The sequence below is a fragment of the Takifugu flavidus genome, unplaced genomic scaffold (assembly GCF_003711565.1).
Source record: "Takifugu flavidus isolate HTHZ2018 unplaced genomic scaffold, ASM371156v2 ctg210, whole genome shotgun sequence".
NCBI lineage: Eukaryota > Metazoa > Chordata > Actinopteri > Tetraodontiformes > Tetraodontidae > Takifugu > Takifugu flavidus.
The window spans coordinates 1-25,000 of record NW_026621883.1 but is presented as its reverse complement, the minus strand read 5'-3'; the positions used below and the strand labels follow the sequence as shown (position 1 = coordinate 25,000).

Sequence of the window (25,000 nt, the reverse complement as noted above, 5' to 3'; positions counted from 1 at the left end):
TACAACAAAGCTGCTTTCTGGACAGTTCTGGCTGGAAAACATGACTTGGACAATCCTCATGAAGCTGGACAGCAGGTACCACCGATGACCTACATGTAACAGTCCTGTTTGGCCCAGAATCTGGCTGAAAGGTTCCTGTCGGATCATCTATAGGTGGTTGGAGTCTCTGGCATCATCAACCATCACCACTACAACACTCGCACCAAAGAGAATGACTTGTCCCTGCTGAGGCTCCAGCAGCCACTGCTTTTCAATCACCTGGTCAGACCCATTGACATCTGGACGGGTACACTGCCCTCCTTCAGCATGTGTACCATCACCGGCTGGGGGTCCACCCGTGAGAGTGAGTTCAAACTGGAAACTACTTTCAGCACAGCATAGGTCTGATACAGAAACGGAACCGGGCCTTAAGTTTGGTTCCACAGATGGCCCTAGAGTTAACCGACTCCAGGAGGTGAATGTGACCGTCTTGCCCCCTGAAACCTGTGATCAGTACTACCTGGGCAGGATTCGGCCATCCATGTTCTGCGCTGGGAGGGACCAAGGAGGAGTTGATGCCTGCCAAGTATGACCAGAAAATCAGTTTGACAGATTTGCACTCTGAAAATGTTCTCTTTGTGCTCAGGCCCTGATGTTCTACCTCAGTCATCAGCTCATCAGCATTTTCCTGTTGCTGAAATATTCTCATCTGTCACTCTCAAACCTCCAGGCTGATAGAATCAAAACTGAAATTCTTATGTTCTGACCTATGAAACTCAGCTCAGATGTTCCGACATGACTGGGTTCCATCTGTGGTAAGCCAAACTGACTCGACATGATTTGGAAAGCCACACTCCATCTATATGAGATATCTGCTCCTCTGAAGGTTATGTAGAGCACAGTGGTCTCTAGCAGAGCAACCAGGAGCTGACCGTGTGAACACACTGAGCAATCTGAAGAAAGGGTCTCTATAAGACCCAGAGTTCCAGAGATCCCCTGTGAAGATGAAAGTTCCAGAAGAAGTACCAAAATCATCTGGAGGACTCAGACTCTGAGGAACAGAAAGGTTCTCTTGTCTGATGGAAGCAAGACTAAATTTTGTGGACTTGGATGTAAATGATCATGTGTGGAGGAATGATGATTGATGGTCCAGAATGATCTGAGCCTCAGGCTGGGTTGATGGTTCACCTTCCAACATTCATCCTGAAGACAAAGTCAAACAACAGAGGAGATTCTAAGGAGAACCCTCTGAGTGAACCAGCCAGAACCCTGACTAGAACCCAATCAAACATCTCTGAACATGTCTCCATCCAAGCTGGCAGAGCTGGAGAAGACCCTAAATCCAGGTGTGGTGTCATACCCAAGAAGACTGGAGGAGGTTGCAAGTGTTGCTTCAGCTAAAAGTGAGATGTCAAAGAAACATCTGAGCTGTTGTTTCACCACATTTGTTCGAGGATCTAAACGTCTGTTTTCACTTCTGGAGGCGACTGATGAGAATATTTGAAAATTAAAAAATGTATAATTTAGTTTCTGTGGGATTTTTAACTATTTGCTGCCTAATTTCTCTTCTTTCTCTCATTTCTCGACCTTGAATTGACTGGGTCACATCAGAAAATAATTTCTGTTTTATTTTATGGGTTTCGTCGTCACTTTTCAGTGTGTTGTTCCATCTTCAGTCTTCGTTTTGTCTTCTGTTCTGCTCTGCCATCTTTAACACTGATGTTGCATCTCAGGGGGACTCTGGAGGACCTTTATCCTGTTTCACAGGCAGCAGATATGAGCTGGCTGGTCTGGTCAGTTGGGGAGTTGGTTGTGGAAGATCTAACAAACCTGGAGTCTACACAAAGCTGCAACAGAACATCCACTGGATGTCTGACATTATGAGTGAGTCTCAGGTAACGAGGATCAAACTTTACCTGCTGAATTCTCTGGTACCTTTCTTCCACAGATGACCAGAACAGGCTTTATGAGGACGTTGTGGAGTCTCAGGGTAGGTGTCAGGATCACCACACACCCGTACTTCTGTCTACTCAAGCATGATGGCGTCTGTTCACCTGGATAACAGAGGACCAGTGTGGGAAGCAGCAGCGCCTCCGGTGTGTTAAAGCTTTGGGCCTCGCTGATCTGTCGCCGTCTGACATAAGTGAAGCTCTTGTGGGGAACGTGGAGGAGTCCTGCCCCTTCTTCTGGCCTTGGCAGGTCAGCCTGCAGTCCAACACAGGTCACTACTGCAGTGGGACACTGATCCACCGGCGGTGGGTTCTAACTGCTCAGCACTGCAATGTCAGGTAAAGGTTGTACTTGCACCAGAGCCGCTGCTGCTACTGGTTCCACTGGTCCACCATCTCTACAAACTGTTTGATTCCACAACTGTTGGGGCTTTCTCACACATTTTCTCTCCAACTCTATTTTGATCTTCCTCTTCCGACATGTTTGTGCTGGTTTGAACCTTTTCGGAAACTCTCTGGCTGTCCGTATTTCCAGGACTGTGATCAGGAATTGCATCCACTTTGTCACTGCAGAGCCAAAGAGGACGTGGTGGTTCTTGGAGTTCATGACCTCAGTCTCTCCTCACAAACCATACCAGTGGATGAAGTCTTCAGCCTGCCCGACGATGGCAGCTTCCCCCCAAATTCTGACCTGTCACTGCTCCGCCTCAGCATGCCTGTCAGATTCAGTAAGAGCGTCTCGAACTACATCTCAGAATATTTGATTGTCACCACATTTGAGGTTCCTGCAGTGAGAGGTTGTCTGGTTGCCTCCAGCTTCCAACATCTCTCCAGTTTGTGTCCCTGACGAGGATGAAGAGCTCAACGACAGCTGGTCTTGTGTTACGACTGGATGGGGATCAGCGCAAACAAAAAGTGATCAGATCTCTCTCTCTGCTGACAGAACCCGGCAGAGTAGGCTGCCTGCAGGTTCCTGCTCTGACTGGGACCAAATAAACTGGTTCATTGCCTGATAAGTTGGTTCTTTGATGGCACAACCCAGTTGATGTTTGTGTTGATGCTTGTGAGACTGCAAAAAAAGAGAACAGATGAGATATGAAAGCAGCTGTCAAAGTCGTGAAATGGTTGTGACTGACTGTGTCCTGTCCTGTCTAGAGACCATCGATCCAAACCGGTTACACCATGTTGGGTTGAGTTTGGTAAATGAGACCAGCTGTGGGCAGAGGTGGGGAGGAGGGCTCATCCAGGACTCCCACGTCTGTTCCCATCCTGCAGGGTCCTCCTCCTGCATGGTAACAGCCATCATCAGCTGCACAGGTGCTCAGACAGCAGTGGGTCAGCGTCGCATCGTTCTCTTTTGACTCTGCAGGGGGATTCTGGAGCTCCCCTGCTCTGTCAGAAACATGGTACCTACTTCCTGTTTGGGATGGTCACCTGGGGCAGCAGGTGGTGCGGTTCAGACAAACCAGCTGTGTTCTCCAAAGTATCCCATTTTCACCCGTGGATCTCTGAGCAGATCGAAGACCTCTGAGCTCCTCTGACAATAAATTCTTTGAAGTGGACGTTTGTTCTGGAGATAAATTACTGACACCGTCTGATTACACAGTTTCCTGATGGTGTGCACACACACGGACACACATGCATGGTGTGATGAAGCTCATCTTCATCACACCATGCATGTTTGGCCTTTGATGCATTTAGGATGAAGAGAAACTGTAAATCCTGATTAAGATCTTCTGGGGCAACACTTAAGCTCCATTTGACTTTTATTTTGAAGAAAATCACAGAATCAGCATTTATTATTTCAAAACTAAACATTGTTTAAGTGTAAATATTCAAGACAAGAGACCTGAAAGACAACAGTCTAACAGAAACATGAGTGGCGAGATACAGCTCAGTGGACCATCGATGGTTCTGGTCCTGAAGCTTCTTCCTCTCCGCTGTCCTGCAGCAGGTCACGCAGCCCTCCCTTCTCCACCTGGTGTTTGTCCTCCTGAAGACAAACACCAGGTTTGCGACTGTACGGCAACATCGACGAATCATCCCAAATCAATGACTTGCCTGCTGATGCTCTCTATTGTCAGGTGTGTTGGGCTCAGTAAGTTCTGAGTCTGACTCATAAACCGGGTTACAGATGTTGCGACTGCTGTGCTCAGGTTCCTCCTCTTCCTCCTATCAAATTAACAGTATTGGTCTTAGCAATCCTGTCTGATGCTACAAGAAGAAACTGATCAAGTTTGGGTACCAGAACTGTAAGATGCTGGTGCTCAGATAAAGCAGCTGTTTCATGTTACCCTATTACCCAGGAGCAGAAAAGTTCTGCTCCACCACCGAGACCAACTCAGAAGAAGCGCTAGTCCAAGAGGTCGAGAATGATGTGAACTTTCTATGTGAAGACGTAAAGTTTCTAAGTGTGTTTGACCACATATGTTCTGAGTCATTCTGCTAATTTGGACTCATCTGGACTCTGATGTCATAAAGTCAATTATGTAAACAAATCCAGCATTCTGGTTTAGTTTTTTTTGTTTTACAAAGAAACCATTAACAACCTTTTTTACAAGAAAATATTAATCTGACCTTAAAATAGTGGAAGTGGAATGGTTTGGCGGTCTGGGAGTAGAAGCGATATCCCACAAAGATGACTCCAACCACGACCGTGATGAGCAGAACCACGCCGACCCCGATCCCAGCCCTGTGGGCCACGTGCCTCTGTTGGACCAATCACAAGCCATGTCAGAGGGTGACAGAGGAAAAGGACAAACACACTTCCAAGAGCAAGTGACATCACCCACCTCTGTGTGAGGAGGCGGGGCTTCCAGAGGTCCCTCAAGAACGTGAATGATCCCATTTGAAGCCAGGATGTCGGAGTCCACGATAAAACGATGGTTGATATAAAAGGATGCCTGAGAGGAGGAGAAGAGACGTGCTGATGGTCCAGCGCCCGAGAACAGTGTGGTCTTAGCCCAACGCAGCCTGGCGGCGGCATCGCCCCCGCTGCTGCCCCCGCTGCTGCCCCCGCTGCCCCCGCTGCTGCCCCTGCTGCTGCCCCTGCTGCTGCCCCTGCTGCCCCTGCTGCTGCCCCTGCTGCTGCCCCCGCTGCCCCCACTGCTGCCCCCGCTGCTGCCCCTGCTGCTGCCCCTGCTGCCCCCACTGCTGCCCCTGCTGCCCCCGCTGCTGCCCCCGCTGCTGCCCCTGCTGCCCCCGCTGCTGCCCCCGCTGCTGCCCCTGCTGCTGCCCCTGCTGCTGCCCCCGCTGCCCCCACTGCTGCCCCCGCTGCTGCCCCCGCTGCTGCCCCCACTACTGCCCCTGCTGCTGCCACTGCTGCCCCCACTGCTGCCCCCGCTGCTGCCCCCGCTGCCCCCACTGCTGCCCCTACTGCTGCCCCTGCTGCCCCTGCTGCTGCCCCTGCTGCCCCTGCTGCCCCGAAACAGTGAGTCTGACCAGAGCTGCAGCGTCCAGCATGTCGGGGACTCCCAGCACACTCAGGCTGCCCACGCGAGTTCTGATCCGAGAGCCGTTCCTCAGCTCCCTCACAGGAAGAGCGCGACCCTCCGACAGGTGGAACTCGATGTCACGCCGAGTCAGCGTCTGCAGAGACACACAGGTGAGGAACCTTCACAGGTACAAACCGGTCTCAAAGTGAAACTCACCTGGTTTACAGGTAGCCCACTGTTGTCAGGAACAAAGAGAGTCGACTGCACCCTCAGATCACTCAGACGCTTCACAAATCGTCTCCCTTCCTCTGACACCAGAGAGAAGTTTTGAATTTGCTGCAGAAGAAAGAAACCAAATGAAAAAGCTTTCCTCCAGGTCCTGATCCTGCTTCCTCATCTGGGGAAAGGCTGAAACACTCCCGTCATTCACATCCTGTAACCACCTGCTACAAACAGGAAGTGTTTTCTGAGTTCACCTGAAGACAGCAGGCAACTCACTGTGAGGAAGTTGGAGAAGGTGGGAGTCTCCTGAAGGACCTGGAGCAGGTTTCCTGTACAGCTGAACCCGTCTCCAATGAACCCAGAGCTACAGTCACACTTCACCTCTAGAAACAGCACTTGTGTGAGCAACACATCACAATTCATTTCACATCAAAGAGGCTTCCTCACCCTTCATCCTGTAGCAGAACGTGTCCCAGGTCTCACTCAGGTTTTTACGGATCCCATAGTCCACAATGCCTACATGTCCAAAGCCACACAGGGGATTGGAGTAAGTGGTGGGATAGGCCACCCTGGCCTGGTCCAACCAGCCAGCAGCACACATGTTCATTCCACCCTGCAGAGACCATCAGGACCAGGACACCGATTGGTGGTCATGTGACAGACGGATCCACATTTTCCTGAGGGTGCAGGTAGCTTGTGTTGTGTTCACTGACCTGTTGAGCGTAGTACAGCTGGTTGTAGGTTGCCATGGTTCCCCCGTGTGCAGAACAGGCCTGCTGAGCTGCAGTGTAGTTGAGTTTATACTGACCGTTATCTGAACGGTGGTGAAACACACCGAGTTTTGTATCTACATGTGATAAAACGTGTGTGTTACGACGGCTCGTTCAGTGACGCTGTAAACAAACTGTCCTGTCGGTCCCGTAGACGACTTCATTCCATCCAATCATAATTCACACTTTGAACTTTTTACCTTCGAAGTGGAGGTCAGAACACCGAGCGTCTGGGTGACACCCGCCGTTGTCCTGGAGACAGCGGCTAATGGGCAGCTGCTTGAGCTCACACACGATGCCGTCGCCGATGTAGTTCTGCTTACAGCTGCACTTCCTTTTACCCTGAAGACACACACCCATGCTGTTACTGCAACACACACACACACACACACACACACACACACACACACACACACACACACACACACACACTCCTCTGGAGATGAGCATCCTTACCGGGGCAGTCATGGTGCACGTGGCGTGTTCATGGCAGCCTCCGTTGTCCCCAGAGGCGCACTGGTCAACAGGCTGACAGACAAAACCGTCTCCGGTGTAACCTTTAGCACAGCTACAGCTCACCTGGTCACCTGCCTGAGAACACCTGGCGGTGGTGGCGCAGCCCCCATTCATCACCTGACACCTCTCCAGCCCTGCAGATGGACACATCAGCTGCTGCATCGGCTCTCGCGCCCCTGCTTCCTGCTTGATTATTACCTGTGCAGGTAAACCCATCCCCTTCATAAAATGGCCGACACACACAGGTGTTGTTTTCCTGACAGACGGCGTTCGGAGAGCAGCCTGGAGAACACTGAGGAACATGATCTGAGCGGAACACACGCTGTCATGAGGACTGATCCTGCTTTGTTGGTCAGGACCCAGGTGGAAACCTCAGCTTAGATCCACTCACCTTGGTGACTTTCACAGCGTTCTCCCACCCAGCCGGCATCACAGAAACACGCACCTGTACCTCTGCGTCCACTGTCACATGACCCGTGTTCTGTACAGTTACAGGCTGAGGAGCAGATGAAGAAACGCCATCACCATCAAGTGTCAAACGCACCAGGAAGCTGCTGTCACTGCTCACCTTTGCAGGCAGCTCCATAGAATCCATCACTGCACAGCTCACAGGCCACGCCCCCAAAACCTGTGTCACAGCTGCAGGTGCCGTTACCCAGGTGACCATCGTCACAGGTCCCATGGCTACTGCAGGGAGAGTTGATTCCACCGGGACACGCTGGAAAGGCCAGAGAGCGTCAACACTTCCTGCCCCCACAAATGGACCTCTGACACACACGTAGCATATTCTCACCCAGACAGTCTCGTCCATAGTAACCACGGCAACACTGTGGCTGCCAGACGGTGACGGTGCAGATGCTTAAACAGCCAGAATTCCGAGTGACATAAATGGATGGAAGATCACAATTCTGCACCTCCTGATGACAGAAAACAGTCAGGATCAGATCCAGACCAGCTCCTGACAACAGCCGACCAATCAGATCCCACCTTCTGTTTGGAGCCTTTGGGACAGTGAGTAGCAGAGGAGGAGCACACAGCACAGACCATCTACCACAGAAGCAGAAGCAACCACATCAGGTGACCGCAAGTTCAACACAACTCAAACACAACTATTGTCTGATCCCGCAGTCACACTTACTGGGAAGTCAACGGTCATCTGCGTATCGCAGCGTCCTCCCAGGCTGGGCGGAGCCAGCAGGCAGTCGATCCCGTAGGCGATCCCACCGTTAAACCTGAGATGTCTCTGGATGATCCGGCACTTCCCATCATTGACAAAGATTTCTCCCTGTTCGGAGACAAATGGTCAACATCTTTCTACATCTTCACCAGCTCCTCCAGTGTTTTACTCACGATGGCGTCCGTCCCTCCGCAGCGGAAGGACAGCGGTGAACCCTGCAGAGTCCGAGCCAAGTCCAAGTGGACCAGATGTTCAGCAAAAATCTGAAGGCCAAACAACATGTTTTATGGAACAAACTGAAGCGTACCCGTGTCTGGCCCCCACACACATCCTTGTACTTCTATCTTTGTGAAGACTTTCACAGCTATAACATATTCCACATTCCTGACCTTGACCCAACCTTAAAACCACATCTTCACTCTTAAACTATCCCTCCACAGTGTGAGACAAAATGTCCTCATGCCCTAAAAATGTCCACACTTTTTTAACTCTTGCTCTCTCTCTCACTCACTCTCTCATCACCTTCTGGGCTGGCAGGATGTGGAACTTCAGGTACTCCACCAGCTGTGGGCGGTTCTCTTTATGGAACAGAAAGTTCTTCTGCTCAGGTGGCAGAGAAACCAGAGCTTCATCAGATGGCAGGAAGACTGTTGCAGGCTGGTGAACCTCATGACTCAGCAGGTCCATTACACCTGAATCCTGGACGCACCATCACCATCATCACCACCATCATCATCACCATCACCATCATCACCATCACCACCATCAGGATCACACCCAGTAACGTCACAGATGAGTGAACACGTTACCTCCAGAAGTTTGTAGAAGGTTTTGTAGCCGTGACGTTCGGCCACATCTGTCAGGTTCAGCTGTGTCACAGCACAAATGGAGGAGGGCTTAGACTCGTACGATCACATGATCAGTCACTCAGCATCAAAGGTGATGAGCCAACAAATGTTCTTACAACAACGTCTATGCTTGTGTTCACATCCAGAGGAACCAGGATCTTATCGATCACGTGGAAGATCCCATTAATGCTGACATCGTCACTGTAGGTCACATTAGCCTGGTTGATGAAGATTTTACCCTGAAGACAATCAATTAATCAATCACTCAATCCTGTGTTCTATCAGATTAAATTTACCTGGACTTCAAAATTCTAAATGGTCACCTGACTGGAGCTGGTGGTCAGAACCAGTCCTGACAGAGAGGTCAGATTTCGGGGTCGGCTGAGGTCAACAGGAAGTAAGGTGTGACACATGACAATGTGGCTGCGCAGGATTCGGGCGAAGCCATCTTTACCGAGCTGACTGTCCATCAACAATTTCTGCAAAAAAAAAATAGGTCAGACACAAGTGCACATTAGCATTGCTGCTAATGCTAATGTCCTTTCATTGCAGATGGCAGTGTTCATCATTCATTCATTAACCATTTCGAACATCATGACGGAGAACTAAAACTCAATGAAAACCTTTCTTCCATCACCTTTTCCTTTCTCGCCTGTTCAAAAGCTTCAGAACTGGGGACAAAGACGGTGAAGGGGCCGCGACCCTTCAGAGAAATGTCCGTAATCTGAAAGTTGCACCATGTGTTAGCATCATTTATCCTACAGGGGCAACAGCAACGATTGACAGCACTAACCATCAGGCTGAAGTAAAAGTCTCGCAGCTTCTTCTTCAGGAGTTCCTGTGGAGTCATTATCCATTAGCATTAGCTAGTTGACTGTTTTGTTTTTGTGGGGGGGCATGCTCACCTTTCCCACAGTGCCTCTGCAGGTGAATCCATCGCCGACGTAGTTACTGGAACAGGTGCAGGTTCGGACTCCAGGGGCAGACATATTACACCTGGCGTTGTCGCTGCAACCTCCGTTTCTCTGAGACAACAAAAGGTTTGAAGTTCTGCTGTCTCTCCTGAGTTTGCAACACTGACAGCTGGTGTCCCGTTGGGATGGAGCTCCAGAATGAAATTTTCATCATCTACATGAAAATTCCTTTACAGTAATTCTATCATTCTAATTCTTATTCTTCCTCTTCTTATTTAACCGACAACAACATGTGCCACAAATATGGACAAAAACTCACTTTTTCACACAAATTGATCATCTCACAGTTGCGCCCATCACCAGAATAACCTTCCAGGCAGATACAGGAAGTCTGCACACAAACCAATAATCAATCAATCAATACATACATACAGATGTGGAAGCAGTGAAAAGAAAATCACAAATCCACTTTGTTTTACTTTGTTTGGTCCAACGTGAAGACATTCTGCATTCACATGACAACCCTGGTTTCCTTCCAGACATGCATTAATCTCTGAAACACAAAACTCTTGAGGACCCTGAACGCATCACACGTGTTCACAAGACAATGGCTAACTCACCATGACTCAGCAGTCATGACCCCACGTCTAAGGTCATGACTGAGAGGTCAGGGGTGATGAGTCAGCAATCATGACTCAGCAAGTGAAAAGGTATGAAAAAAACCAAACCTACCGACACACACGAGTCCATCACCGGAGAACCCGCTGTGACAGACACAGTCTCTCCTGCCAGGTAGAGTTCTCTTACAGGCCGCATTTACACTACAACCACCATTGTTGTGTGCACAGGCATCTCTAGCTACACACAGGTACACAGGTGAGAAGCAGTCCCTGTTTTTGTGGTTCCCCGATAGGTTCTCAATGTTCCTACCTTGGCAGACAGTTCCATTTCCTCTAAAGCCAGCAGCACAGAGGCATTTGAACCCTGAAGTTGTGACAACGCAGCTGTGAGATGACATGAAAGAGAGAAGGTTGAGTGTCCTGCAGTGAAACAGCCATCACATCCTATAGAGGGCGCTGTGGTTAATGCACTCACTTGGCACTTGTGTGACATTTGATGGAGCCACACAGATCACCCTGTGGTTCGATTTCTGCAAGACAATACCAGAGAAAGTTGTCATTCAACGTGAGGGTTAGGGTTAGGGTTAGGGTTAGGCCACGGTTAGGTTAGGTTAGGGTTAGGGTTAGGCCACGGTTAGGCTAGGGATAGGGGTTATGGATAGGGTTAGGGTTAGGGTTAGGGTGGTTAGGGGTTAGAGTTAGGCCAGGGTTAGGGGTTATAGATAGGGTTAGGGTTAGGGTTAGGGTGGTTAGGGGTTAGCATTAGGCCAGGGTTAGGCTAGGGTTAGGGGTTATGGATAGGGTTAGGGGTTATAGATAGGGTTAGGCCAGGGTTTGTCTAGGGTTAGGGGTTAGCATTAGGCCAGGGTTAGGCTAGGGTAAGGGGTTATGGATAGGGTTAGGGGTTAGTGAGGGGCTTTTTTTGGAGGGGTTAGGGTTAGAATGACAGGCCTAGCACCCCTGCTGGTGTACACCATCAGAGCAGCATTAACATTATTAATATTGATGATTAAGTACAGAAATACAAAGTTCTTTTCTTCCTCCTGACTCAGGGGTCCATATTTAAACATCAGTCAAGACTTGTGATAGTTCTATTGTTTAAGACTCGGTGTGGAGTCTTACTTTCATCACAGAGGACTCCTCTCCAGCCAACGTCACACTCACACGTTCCATCGCCGGTGAGACCTTCACTACAGCGACCATTTTTGCAGGTACAGTCTATCCCAACAAAAAACCAGAATGGACATGGGAACTTCCTGCTGATGTTTAGTGTAAGTAAGGAGAACATACCCTGATCGCAGTGGACACCATACTTGCCCCCCTCACACATTTCACAGGCTGTTCCATTGAAGCCTTTGTTACACTGACAAACTCCAGTTCCGTTGGTTCCGTCCACACAGACTCCATTACCGTAGCAGGGAAGACCGCTGGGTCCAGGACAAGCTTTGCAGTGTTCCCCGAAGAAGCCGCCACAGCACCTGGGAACCTGCAAACAGTGCAGAACTCTCTCTGTCTGTGTCTGTGCGCTGAGCTTTTAATGTTTCATGACCTACAATGTTCTTTCTCAGACAGGTGGTTCTGCAGCCGAGGGTCAGCAATCGTTCCTCCTCAAACATGACAGTGAACACACATTTCTTCTTCCTCACCGATATCTGCAGGAACCAGGACATGGGCAGAGTTCAGGTTAGTGGGTTCTGTGCTTCCACAACTCACACCACCAGAACCATCCAGCCCCGCTCTGTTTAAAAGTATCTCATGTTCATGGAGAACCTGATCCTGTTGATGTGGAACCAGTCACAGTGGAGAGTTAGTCTGTGGTTCTGAGCTCAGCAAAAGCCTGACAAAAAATCTTGATGTTCGAAAATCAATTTGTCTGTTTGTTCGAAAGCTTCACATTCTAAACTTGTGGACATTTCTGAACCACAGGAAGTGCAACACCTTAGAGTTTAACGTCACAGCGTTGGGACACAGGAAGTCACAGGAGGTTTCTGTCTGCTACCATCTGAGGCTCACACCACCAGAGGAACTCTGGAGAACAACGAGGAACAATGGCTGTGGTTCAGCCCTCACATGCTGTTAATGTGGCCACCAGGTAACAAAACCGACGTTAAAAACTTTAGAGGGGGAGGTCAAGGGTCAGGACTCAGAAGGCCTAGAGATCATTTCCTGTTAAATTCAGCCACAACGAAAAGTCATTCTGAGCTTCTGAGCTCAGCGCAGACCCGATAGATGTTCTCAGTTTGCTGCGTGCTGAATGTGAGAATTCTTACATCTGGAACTGTGTCGTTCGGGCACATTTTACTCTTGGAGAACAAGCAGTCCACACAGGAACCCTGTAGAGAACCAACAAGTTAGTTCCTGCTTCCAACACAGCCTGAGCTTCTGTCTGTGGTTCTGTCTGATGACATTACCCTGAATTTGAGGTATGTTGTTTCATCGCAGCGGTTGGAGATGATGCTGAGGACCTGAGTGAGACCGTGGATCACACCGTTTCCACTCAGCAGGTTAGACGAGTCGATCTGAACGTTGTTGACAAACAGCTGCAACACAAATAGACGTCTGGATCATTGAGGATGACGTGATGGTTGAGCGGTCATGGATGGGTCGTGAAGGAACCTTTCCGTCCCGAGGGAAAATGCCGAGCTGGAAGGAGAAGCCCAACATGGTCTGCTTGTAGCCTCCAGGTTGAAGGTCAGTCTTGAGCAGCCGTTCCGCTGTCACAACGTGGTAACGGGTGGTATTCACGTCCTGTTGGGGAGAACATAGAAGCAGCGTTCCTGTTTTGGCTGTTGCTGTTTAGGGTTAGGGTTAGTTAGGGTTAGGGTTAGTTAAACCTGCAGGTGAGGACCAGGGATCGGCACCAGAACAAGTACTGATCCATTAGATCACACTAGACACGTTCACACATGGTTGCTTAGTCCAAACGATGCACCACTGTTTCCATGACGACTGACAGACAGAACAGCTGGTTTTATGGAGTTGAAGATGAAGCATTAAAAAGATGTTTGTTTTTAGGTGAGTCGGCCTAAACGAACTCATTAATATTAAGGCTGCCAAACATGAACGTGGATGAATTCATCCTCATGATTATTGATTACAAATCTTACCACCATCAACCCTCCTGAACCCGAGAGTCTCACCAGACACGAGGAGCCTTTCCACCTCAAACACAGTTGGACCAGGGTCCAGCCAAACCCGTCAGGGTGTCTCAGTGCAGCCATTTTGGTGGACACTGACCCACCTGCACCGCACCAGGACCAAAAACTCAAGGTCCATTGACCTGCTGCTCGTGTGAAAACACCCTAAAATGGTGTCATGGCGACTGTAAATTTTCTGTCGTGCCTGTTCTGCCTCTGTGCAATTACCCACAGCAGAGTGGTCACATGCTAACCAGCCAGCGCTGCCACTTCAATCGCAGCTAAAGGAGCGCTGAACTCCACCTACCAGTGCAGGTACAGACATCCTCTTCAGGTAATCCTTGATGGCCGCGTCTGTTGGTGCGAAGACGGTGTACTCGCCTGCCTGTTCAATTTCTTCAGTCAGGTTGTAAACCTCAACAAAAAAGAGGGAAATGCTAGCGGAAGAGAAAATACATTTCCAGGGACCATTAATGAAGCTTCACGGTCATGTTCTTACAATGAGATACGAACGGAACAGCGAGAACTCCGGCCTGAGCATGAGGGTGGCCAACAGGCCTTCACTGAGCTTCCTGTCAGGAACCAGAACCTAGAGACAGAACAAGTCCATGAGAACTGGCAGTCAGGACAGCAGGTCCATGTTTAGAACAGTTAGCTTCAGACCTGGTCAATAATGTGGATCAGTCCATTAGTTGCAGTAATGTCTGATGTGGTGATGGTTGCTCCTCCAACAGCTGTGCGCTGGCGAAAAACAATTCAGAGTAACAGAACACCAACGTTTATCAAAGCAAGGTTCAGAAAATACCCTGAAACAATGCACCTGCGGACTCACCTCAGCAGTAGCTGAAACAGAATGTGTTGTCTTGAGCATGGAGGTCAGAGAAGTCAGGTTGCTGAGGCTGAACGTTGGATGAACACCTGGGATCATGTGATTTCTGTGGACACGTGATCGCACAGTTAGACTGGAACTCAAACCCAAGCTAAAGTACCAGTTGATGTGGAACCTGATGAGACTTGGCAAGTTTCCCTTCGTGGTCCAGAAATTGGTGTCCTCTAAAGACATTTTACCAACAGCAACAGAAGACGGAACCAGCAGGGTGAGGTTCTGGTCCGACAGAGAGTCAGAGAGGCCGGACACCTTTAACACAGGGTCACAGTACCATTATGTGATTGTTTATGTTTTCATTCTTTTGTGAGATGATCCACATTAGCCTAGATAGTAAGGTTTGATTTAGCTAGCAGTTTAACTAGCTAGCAGTGTAGCTAGCAGTGAGCTCTGGAAACCAGTCAGGACTTTGTTGGTTTATTTCTGGTTGTTCTACTCACACTGGTCCAGGTGAAGAAGTCAGAGGCGTCCTGTAGTATCATAAGCTCCTGAAAGCAACAGATGCGCTTAGACAACTGGATTCAGCAGGAATTGAACTGGAGACAAGAGTCTCCTCACCTGTTGGACTGTTCCGTAACACATGTGACCGTTTCCAACGTACCCATCATCACACACGCACGTCCACTGGGAGCCAAGTAGGAGGCAGCTGGCCTGAACACAAATATCATTGATCAGTGGTGGTGGATCAACAGTAACATAGATGGACCAGGAACTGAGCAGGGACTGATCAGAAACCGACCAGGGACTGACCTGGAACTGACCAGGGACTGACCTAGAACTGACCTAGGACTAACCAGTAACTGATCAGGGACTGACCAGGAGACTGACCAGGAACTGAGCAAGTAAAGAACAGGGACTGACCTGGTAATGACAGCTTCTTTCTGCAGTGACACACTGGTTCAGAGCCTCGCACTCGTGACCGTTTCCTTTGTAGCCCCCTTTACAGGTGCAGTCGCTCTGTTGGTCATAAAAAAGGCTACAATGAGCTCTTAGACTTTTACTTTGGTTAGGGTTAGGGTTAGGGGTTAGGGTTAGGGTTAGGGGTTAGGGTTAGGGTTAGAAGTTAGGGTTAGGAGGTTAGGAGGTTAGGGGTTAGGTTAGGGGTTAGGGTTAGGGTTAGGGTTAGGGTTAGGGGTAGGGTTAGGGGTTAGGGGTTAGGGTTAGGGGGTTAGAGGGTTAGGAATAGGGTTAGGAGGTTAGGGTTAGGGTTAGGGGTTAGGGTTAGGAGGTTAGGGTTAGGGTTAGGGTTAGGGTTAGGAGGTTAGGGTTAGGGTTAGGGGTTAGGGTTAGGGTTAGGGTTAGGGTTAGGGTTAGGGTTAGGGTTAGGGTTAGGAGGTTAGGGTTAGAAGGTTAGGGTTAGGGTTAGGAATAGGGTTAGGAGGTTAGGGGTTAGGGGTAGGGTTAGGGGTTAGGGTTAGGGGTTAGGGGTTAGGGTTAGGGGTTAGGGTTAGAAGGTTAGGGTTAGGGTTAGGGTTAGGAGGTTAGGGGTTAGGGGTTAGGGGTTAGGGGTTAGGTTAGGGTTAGGGGTTAGGGTTCGGAGGTTAGGGGTTAGGGTTAGGGTTAGGGTTAGGGTTAGAAGGTTAGGGTTAGGAATAGGGTTAGGAGGTTAGGGTTAGGGGTTAGGGTTAGGGTTAGGGTTAGAAGGTTAGGGGTTAGGGTTAGGGTTAGAAGGTTAGGGGTTAGGGTAGGGTTAGGGTTAGGGGTAGGGGTTAGGAATAGGGTTAGGCGTTAGGGTTAGGGTTAGAAGGTTAGGGTTAGAGGGTTAGGGTTAGGAGGTTAGGGTTATGGTTAGGAATAGGGTTAGGCGTTAGGGTTAGGGTTAGAAGGTTAGGGTTAGGGTTAGGGTTAGAGGGTTAGGGTTAGAGGGTTAGGGGTTAGGGTTAGAAGGTTAGGGTTAGGGTTAGAGGGTTAGGGGTTAGGGTTAGGGTTAGAAGGTTAGGGTTAGAGGGTTAGAGGGTTAGAGGGTTAGGGTTAGAGGGTTAGGGTTAGAGGGTTAGGGGTTAGGGTTAGGGTTAGAAGGTTAGGGTTAGAGGGTTAGAAGGTTAGGGTTAGAAGGTTAGGGTTAGAGGGTTAGAGGGTTAGAGGGTTAGGGTTAGGGTTAGGGTTAGGTTAGGGGTTAGGTTAGGGTTAGAGGGTTAGGGTTAGGGTTAGGGTTAGAAGGTTAGGATTAGGGTTGTTGCATTTTTTGGTTATTGTCTGTTTAATAACAAGACATAAGAAACTGAATTTCAGAGTAGATGTTAGCACAAGTTCTCAGGTCTGCAGCCAGGACTTCAGATTTTGCTTGTCTAACCTGTCCAGGTCCAACGTAGATGCAGGTGGCGTTGGGATGGCAGCCTCCCCTGTCAGCACCATGGCACTTGTTAATTGGCTGACACTCATCACCATCTTCCCTCCATCCAGTCAGACACTGGCAGATGTGCGAGTTCGGTCCTGTCTTTACACATTTGGCCTGCAGGGGGCACAAACACACACTGAACTGACCAGAACCAGGCTCAGACCAGACTCTGTTCACACATACATTAGGACTGCAGCCGCCTCGGTGAGGGGGCGCACAAGGGTCGGACTCCACACAGGTGATCCCATCACCCTGGTAACCAGGTTTACATATGCACCTAAAAACAGAAAGGAGTGACTGGATGATAGGGCAAGGCCGTGTGGCAGAGATCACAGCGCCCCCTGCTGGTTAAACGGTTCCGGCAGCAACAGCCATATTGAAGCTAGCATTAGCAATAGTATAACTACTCCCAGTAACGTGGCTTGGGCTGGAAGACTCACCTGACGGTCCCGTGACTGAAGTCACAGTCTGCATGAGCGTGACAGAACTGAACCTGGACACCGCAGGCTGCCGTCTGGCGATCACAAAACAGGCCGGTGAAGCCCGGCGCACAGGAGTCCGGTTTACAGCGACCATCTGAGTCAGGACGGTTGTCACACTGCCCGTGAATACAGGAACACGCTGCAAACACACACATGAGCCTCACTTATGTGTGTGACCAATCACGCCAGTACCATGGCACCGCTGCACCTACTTTTGTCACAGTTTGGTCCATATTTGTTGGAGGACGAGCAGTACTGACAGCGAGAACCTCTGAAGCTAGAGTCACAGACACAGGTCCCATTCCCACCGATCCCTTCCGAACACTGAAACAGATCACACCTGTGTCACAGGATCTGTTTCCTAACACACTCACGCTAAAGTCAAATGTTGTGCGTTGTTCTGACCTGTCCATGTCCAGAGCAGGGATTCTGATGTCCTCCTGGACAGGGACTGCAGTCTGGACCGTAGAAGCCTTGACAACATGCTGGAGTCTGAAGAGTCACATGTTTTTATTTGACCTTTCACCTGCTCTCAGCACGATGGCTGACGTGAAGGCTTTGGTGTGTGTTTACCGTCAGTGTGATGTTACACAGAGGAGAACAGCCTGTGGCTACACCAGCCGGTCTGCCTGTGGACGGCGTGTAGATACACCCAAACTTGAAGAAGCCCTGTTCAACAGAGATATTGATCTTTCCGGTCTGAGCAGGTTGTTGCTAGAGGAATCCTTAAATCCTTCTTACTGTATAAACTCCAGAGGTACACTGAGACAGTCGGACGTTGGAGCAGCTGACACATTCACCCTGGAACCGACCAAACATCAGAAATCTCAGAACATCCCACAACCGCTGAGCCAAAACCATCGAAGCAACTCAACTATACTTCTGAAGAACTCACTGGATGAACTACGTCGTATGTTGCTGATGCTAGTAAAGCTAAGCTAGTCTGAGAGCATCCGTCTCTGCTGTGGACGCAATGCTAACTGACAAGAGGATACGGTCATTCCTCACCTTGAGGATTTTGGTCTCGGTGACGTCACACCTGTGGGGCAGCACAGGCATGATAGAGGGCGGAGTCAAAACACTATCTACGATGTACAGACGACCGTTTTTAGCTTCGACTGCGGCTTCCAACACAGCAGCTCCCCCGATGAAAATCTGGCCCTGAAGCAGAGAGCGGCTCACACACACGGCTGACCTTCACCACGTTACAGGACAACCTTCATGTTCACACTTACAGTTTTGCTCACGTTGATCATCACAGCCTGATTGGCCAGTGTGACAACTCTGGGAATGGACACGATGTTGTAGACCTCCAACTTCAAGGTAGAAAATGAGGCAGAATTACAGGACTGAAACAGACCAGGGGTTGCAGATGTGGGTGTGAACTGACCGCTGCCGAGGAGACAATGTGGTTCCTGAGCAGCTCCACCAGTTTGGTGTGACCCTAAATAAGAAATGTTTCTGTGAATAGTGACGAGAGAAAAGGTTCTTTGGTTCTTACCTCAGGACTGCTGAGGTATGCCAGGTGACCTTCAGTCATCACATCAAAAGCTGCATCGACAGGAGCAAAGACTGTGATGGGTCCAGGAAGGTCCATGATGAACTCCAGGTCAGTTTTCTACAAAGAAACTCACAGAGACAAAGTAAGCACTTGATGTTCTGAGGTGTCTGGGCCTGTAGGAGGTGCTAGACCTTTGTTGAGCTTTCCTGACTTGAGTCAACATGGTGACGTTGGGGGGAATCAGTTAGTGCCATGTGATCTAACCCTAACCCTTACCTGCAGCAAAGATTTAAATGTGCCAAATTTTCCATGGTCAGCGATGATCTTCATCATGTTCTCCTGTGAGGAGATGCAGAAAAGGTCCGTGTCATCAGGGGCCAAGAGCAAGAAGAAGTGTCTCGGTGTGTGTTTCCACCTGTGTGTCACTCTGGACGATGGGTGGGACACTGTCCATCAGCTTATTGATCAGGTGAATCATCCCATTAGACGCCACATTTTCGGCCTGGACAATCACACCTTTCTGCCTGCTGCCATGGATACGGATTTTAGCCTGCGAATCCTGTGGAAACCAGGCAGGTGGCAGTTAAAATGTGAGGTGGTTCCTCTCGTCTGTCAGGAGGCACCGGCATAGTCTCACCCCCCCTGAGGTGTCGATCTCAGCAGATTTGCCTGTCAGGGTGTAAAACTCATCACTGTTCTTCAACGTGTCAAAGGTCATCACCCCAGCAAGCAGGTGCAGCTGGCACAGGTATTTGGCCTTGGATGAGTTGGCCGTCAGAGTCTTCACCTGGAGCACAAACGGGCACAACATCAGTGATTCAGAGCAGAAGGATGAGGAAGGAAGAGCTCCAGGATCAACGGCAGCCTTACCGGAGTTCCTCGGAACGCCTTATCGATCGGGACAAACACGGTGAAGGGACCCAGATTTTGCAGCGGCCATGAAACCAAAGCTGAGAAGAGGAGCAAGCAGGAGATGAGACGTGTTTAACATGAGATGTTGCAGAGCCCGAACCCAGAAGAAAAGAGTCTGACTGAAGAGCGTGATGGCGTTGCTCAGCTGTCCGTTCCATAATCCTCCCGGTTGGGTGTTCAGGTCGTTGAGTCGTTCCATGATGTTGCCATAGCACTGGTGACCGTTCCCCACGTAACCTTGCAGACACGTGCACCTGAGGGACGAAGCAACGGTGGACTCTGAGGCTCGGACTGGGGCTGCTCAGAGGATCCCTCAGAGACTCACCCTACTTGTCCTGGTCCCACCATGGTGCAGTTGGCCTTCCTGTGGCAGGAATCAGGTCTACACAGGGAGTTCAGGCTGCAGGCGCCATCCTGGAGGCGTTCGAAGCCGGGAAGACACTCACAGTGTGACTGAAACAGAGTCAACAGATGTGATGGAGTGAGGACCCCCCACCCCCCCCCCACACCCCCCCACACACCCCCACACCCCCCCACATCACCCCCCCCACACACCCCCACACACCCCCCCCCCCCCCCAGGTCAGCCTTAGACTTCATTACAACGTCCAACGTCCAACCCTCTTAATGGCAGAGACATCAAATATGGACTCAGAATACAAAACAAGGAAATTACATTAAGCCCCCCCTCTCCTCTCCCCCTCCTCTCCTCTCCCCCCCTCTCCTCCCCTCCCCTCTCCTCTCCTCTCTTCCCCTCTCCCCCCCTCTCCCCTCCCCTCCTCCCCTCTCCCTCTCCCCTCCCTCTCTCCCCTCTCCCCTCCTCCCCTCTCCTCTCCTCTCCTCTTCCTCCCCTCCCCTCCCCTCATCCTCTCCTCTCCTCTCCTCTCCTCTCTCTCCTCCCCTCCCCTTCTCCTCTCCTCTCCTCTCCTCTCCGCCTCTCCTCTCCTCTCCTCTCCTCCCCTCCTCTCCTCCCCTCTCCCTCTCCCTCCCTCTCCCCTCTCCTCATCCTCCTCTCCTCTCCCCCTCCTCTCTCCTCCTCTCCTCTCCTCTCCTCTCCTCTCCTCTCCTCTCCTCCCTCCTCCCCTCCTCCCCTCCTCCCCCCCTCCCCACCTCCCTCCCTCCGCCCTCTTCCCGCTCCTCCTCTCCTCCCGCTCCTCTCCTCTCCTCTCCCCCGTCCCCCTCGGAATTCAACCCTCCCCTCCCCCCCTCCCCCTCCCCTATCCCTCCCCTCCCCTCCCCTCCCCTCTCCTCCCCTCTCCTCCCTCCTCCCCCGTCCCCTCCCCTCCTCCCCTCCGTCCCCCCCCACCCCTTCCCACTCCTCAACCATTCCTGGTCCATCGTAGATGCAACGTTCAGACCCAGGACAGCCTCCGTGTTTGGACTGACACGGATCAATGGCCATGCAAATGCGTCCATCACCACTGTAGCCTTTGTTGCAGGCACAAGTGTGCTGGTTTGGACCCGTGTGGACACAGACAGCTTGGACATGACACACTTGCTGGAGACACGGATTTATCGCTGATTGGATAAGACACAAAAACACACAGAGGTTCATCTCCTGTCATGACAGCAGAGGTCCTCTGGAGGTCCTCCAGAAACCTTCATCCACTATGGACTCACAGAGACACTGTTGTCCAGACTTCTGGTAACCGGGGAGACACTGGCACAGCAGCTGGCCCGTCACAGCTTCTTCCATACAACGAGAATTCAGCGGACAGCTGAGTGCTGCACATTCGGGAAGCTCTGACACACAACAAGGGCACAAAATAGTGCACAGGTGACCTCAACACAGGTGACCTCAACACAGGTGACCTCAACACAGTTGATGTTTCACAAGTCTAATGTATCAAAGCACCAAACCACGAGAAATAAATCAAGGAACCAAAACTATCACTTTAGTATCACATACGGTATCACATCATGTCACAACAGTACAGTCAGCAGGTGTGAACCAGTACAGTCAGCAGGTGTGAACCAGTACAGTCAGCAGGTGTGAACCAGTAGTCAGCAGGTGTGAACCAGTACGGTCACAGGTGTGAACCAGTACGGTCAGCAGGTGTGAACCATACGGTCAGCGGTGTGAACCAGTAGTCAGCAGGTGTGAACCAGTACGGTCAGCAGGTGTGAACCAGTAAGACAGCAGGTGTGAACCAGTACAGACAGCAGGTGTGAACCATACGGTCAGCAGGTGGAGTACAGACAGCAGGTGTGAACCAGTACAGTCAGCAGGTGTGAACAGTACAGTCAGCAGGTGTGAACCAGTACAGTCAGCGGGTGTGAACCAGTACAGACAGCAGGTGTGAACCAGTACGGTCAGCAGGTGTGAACAGTACAGTCAGCAGGTGTGAACCAGTACAGACAGCAGGTGTGAACAGTACAGTCAGCAGGTGTGAACCAGTACAGTCAGCAGGTGTGAACAGTACAGTCAGCAGGTGTGAACCAGTACAGTCAGCAGGTTGTGAACAGTACAGTCAGCAGGTGTGAACCAGTACAGACAGCAGGTGTGAACCAGTACGGTCAGCAGGTGTGAACCAGTACGGTCAGCAGGTGTGAACCAGTACAGTCAGCAGGTGTGAACCAGTAGTCAGCAGGTGTGAACCAGTACGGTCAGCAGGTGTGAACCAGTACGGTCAGCAGTTGTGAACCAGTACAGACAGCAGGTGTGAACCAGTACAGACAGAAGGTGGTGAACCAGTACAGACAGCAGGTGTGAACCAGTACAGTCAGCAAGGTGTGAACCAGTACAGTCAGCAGGTGTGAACCAGTAGTCAGCAGGTGTGGAACCAGTACGGTCAGCAGGTGTGAACCAGTACGGTCAGCAGGTGTGAACCAGTACGGTCAGCAGGTGTGAACCAGTACAGACAGCAGGTGTGAACCAGTACGGTCAGCAGGTGTGAACCAGTACAGTCAGCAGGTGTGAACCAGTACGGTCAGCAGGTTGTGAACCAGTACGGTCAGCAGGTGTGAACCAGTACAGACAGCAGGTGTGAACCAGTACGGTCAGCAGGTGTGAACCATACAGACAGCAGGTGTGAACCAGTACAGTCAGCAGGTGTGAACCAGTACAGTCAGCAGGTGTGAACCAGTACAGTCAGAATCTCTTGTCTGGACCCCCAGCGGTGCGGCCGTCAGCTCCACAGGTGAGAGTGTAGAACAACTGACCTTGGTCACACCTTGGACCTTTGTATCCAGAGAAACAGGTGCACCGACCAGAACCAGTGACTCCAGAGTCACACAGTCCGTGGACGCAGGAACACGCTGAAGCCACCAGAGAAACAACGATCGCTCAGGAGAACAATACAAAGGTGCTGAGACATGTGGGTGGACATTACCAGAGCTGCAGGTGGGCCCATATCGACCCGGTTCACAGTCCTCACAGGCTGTTCCCACAAAGCCCGTCTGAAATGGCCACACGCACATTTATGACTGACAAATACCAGAATCTGACAAGGACCTACCCAAAGAACCCTGAAACGCTTTGGTAATTGTGAGGGAATATCACCTGAACCAAGATTACCTGACAGCTGCAGAGTCCAGTTCCATCCAGGCCATCAGAACATGCTCCTCTGTTGCTGCAGGGTTGGTCAGCTTGTACCGGACACCCTGGAACACAAACAGGAGGCTCAGACCTGGACAGGAAACGGATGTCAGACCCGGTCAGAGACCATCACGTGGCTTCTGGCTGGGGGATGGAGGAACCTGCTCCCCACTCTGGCTGACAGCACGTTTCTGTCCTGCTGACACAGAACCTACAAAGGAAGGAAGTCCTGGTTCCTGGTTCCTGCATCCTGTCCCCCAACACGCATCATGTGACCCCCCTCAAAGAATTTCCAGGACTGAGGACAATCTGGCTCAGCAAGGTTCAGAAGCACACAAATGCTTCCTCTTTGGTCAGCTGTGATCAGGTTACTTCACTGGTAACTAACAGGTTACTAACAGGTTACTAACAGCTGAGTCAAGATGATCTAGCAGAAACTAACCAACACAGTCTGGACCCCAGAACCCGGGACAGCAGCTCTTCACCTCCACCTGTCTGTAGCACTCAAAGGAGCAGCCGTTGATCGGCAGCTTGAGGCTGGCGGTGCGGATGTAGAACCTGCAAACAGGAAGGTTCTGTCCTGAGGTTCTGCTCTTACACGTGTGTTGGTTCTGTCTGGGGTTGGTGAACCCTGCTCCTCACCTGCAGTCCTGAGAGGTGGAACGGGGGGTCTGTCGGTACCCAAGAGGGCACGATTTCAGCATGGTGATGCCGCAGGAGTGGCACGCGTGTCGGGTCCGAACCACGGTGGAATTAGTGCAAAAGTTCTGAAAATGGAGGACAGGAACATTTGGACCCTTGGTTCAGAAATGAGCAGCTGCACCACAACTTTAAATGTCAGATGTTTAAAAAGGACATGAGAAGAACCTGGAAGAGTTTCATCACGCAGTTCAGACAGGTCATGTGATCCAGAACACACACGCAAACACACACACACAACACACTCACACTCACTCACACTCACACACACTCACTCTCTCACACACACACTCACTCTCTCCACACACACACTCGGCTCACACACAAACAACTCACTCTACGCACTCACTCACGCACACACACTCACTCACACTCACACACACACACTCACTCCACACTCACACACACCACTCATACACTCACACACACACATCACGCACGCACACACACTCACTCACACTCACACACACACACTCACTCACACACACTCACACTCACACACACCACACTCACTCACGCACACACATCAACTCACACACACGCACACTCACACACACACACACACACACACACAGCACGCACACACACACACGCACGCCACACGCACACGCACTCGCACGCGCACTCTCACGCCACATCACGCACACACAACACAACACAAGCACACACACACTCACTCACACACAACTCACTCACACACACTCACTCACTCACCACCAACACACACCACACCACTCACACACACAAACACACACACACATACACACCACACACACACCACACACACACACACACACACAGGGACATTTTGTAAACAGGAAGTGAGAGAGAACAATTATCAACTCTCTCTGCAACAGCAGGAAACACAGAGGCCTGGACTTTTTCAGACTTTTTTCATCTTCACCAATCAATCAATCAATCAATCAATCAATCAATCAATCAATCAATCAATCAATCAATCATACCTGCAGAGACACCTTTGAATTTGCCCTCTTCATCATGATCATCAGACAGACCAGCAGTATCTTCAGACACCAGTGCATCTCCATGACGACTGAGTGACTGAGATCATGTCAGTG

General features: G+C 50.6%; 2 protein-coding genes across 5 annotated transcripts in view; one reads left to right on the top strand and one right to left on the bottom strand.

The window, feature by feature from the left end:
- ovch1 (ovochymase 1) overlaps positions 1-3,490 on the top strand; it is a 4,215-nt gene extending 725 nt beyond the window's left edge. For 2 of the 4 annotated variants that reach the window (XM_057023383.1, XM_057023384.1), the window contains exons 4-13: positions 1-75; positions 154-343; positions 426-565; positions 1,713-1,863; positions 1,928-1,969; positions 2,045-2,267; positions 2,502-2,656; positions 2,745-2,843; positions 3,084-3,220; positions 3,298-3,490. The exon at positions 1-75 is cut by the window's left edge and continues 1 nt beyond it. In XM_057023383.1, coding sequence (XP_056879363.1) covers positions 1-75; positions 154-343; positions 426-565; positions 1,713-1,863; positions 1,928-1,969; positions 2,045-2,267; positions 2,502-2,656; positions 2,745-2,843; positions 3,084-3,220; positions 3,298-3,459 — 1,374 coding nt within the window. In that variant the 3' untranslated portion in view covers positions 3,460-3,490. The remainder of the gene's footprint in view (positions 76-153; positions 344-425; positions 566-1,712; positions 1,864-1,927; positions 1,970-2,044; positions 2,268-2,501; positions 2,657-2,744; positions 2,844-3,083; positions 3,221-3,297) is intronic. The other 2 variants (XM_057023385.1, XM_057023386.1) reach the window with 2 other exon arrangements.
- Positions 3,491-3,678: 188 nt separating this feature from the next.
- stab2 (stabilin 2) lies at positions 3,679-24,994 on the bottom strand. Its single transcript, XM_057023382.1, has 69 exons — positions 24,887-24,994; positions 23,865-23,989; positions 23,665-23,780; positions 23,202-23,287; positions 23,017-23,083; positions 22,847-22,942; positions 21,305-21,427; positions 21,009-21,202; positions 20,011-20,138; positions 19,806-19,939; positions 19,644-19,723; positions 19,411-19,560; positions 19,189-19,332; positions 19,050-19,112; positions 18,774-18,890; positions 18,663-18,716; positions 18,508-18,588; positions 18,281-18,433; positions 18,014-18,073; positions 17,846-17,941; positions 17,678-17,764; positions 17,485-17,596; positions 17,231-17,411; positions 16,974-17,067; positions 16,746-16,904; positions 15,314-15,409; positions 15,011-15,103; positions 14,893-14,940; positions 14,571-14,704; positions 14,399-14,501; positions 14,230-14,307; positions 14,066-14,155; positions 13,874-13,981; positions 13,046-13,177; positions 12,841-12,969; positions 12,700-12,762; positions 11,983-12,081; positions 11,720-11,915; positions 11,552-11,647; positions 10,905-10,959; positions 10,740-10,813; positions 10,542-10,667; positions 10,289-10,362; positions 10,129-10,200; positions 9,801-9,920; positions 9,689-9,733; positions 9,533-9,619; positions 9,219-9,374; positions 9,012-9,134; positions 8,857-8,916; positions 8,570-8,746; positions 8,221-8,310; positions 8,009-8,155; positions 7,858-7,917; positions 7,664-7,787; positions 7,439-7,588; positions 7,262-7,366; positions 7,069-7,176; positions 6,811-7,004; positions 6,555-6,696; positions 6,298-6,431; positions 6,032-6,197; positions 5,861-5,967; positions 5,579-5,698; positions 5,370-5,516; positions 4,721-4,831; positions 4,506-4,637; positions 3,990-4,100; positions 3,679-3,921 (listed from the first exon to the last, which is right to left on the bottom strand). The coding sequence occupies exons 1-69, from the start codon at positions 24,968-24,970 to the stop codon at positions 3,823-3,825; spliced, it is 7,665 nt and encodes a 2,554-aa protein (XP_056879362.1). The 5' UTR covers positions 24,971-24,994; the 3' UTR covers positions 3,679-3,822.
- Positions 24,995-25,000: the final 6 nt, after the last annotated feature.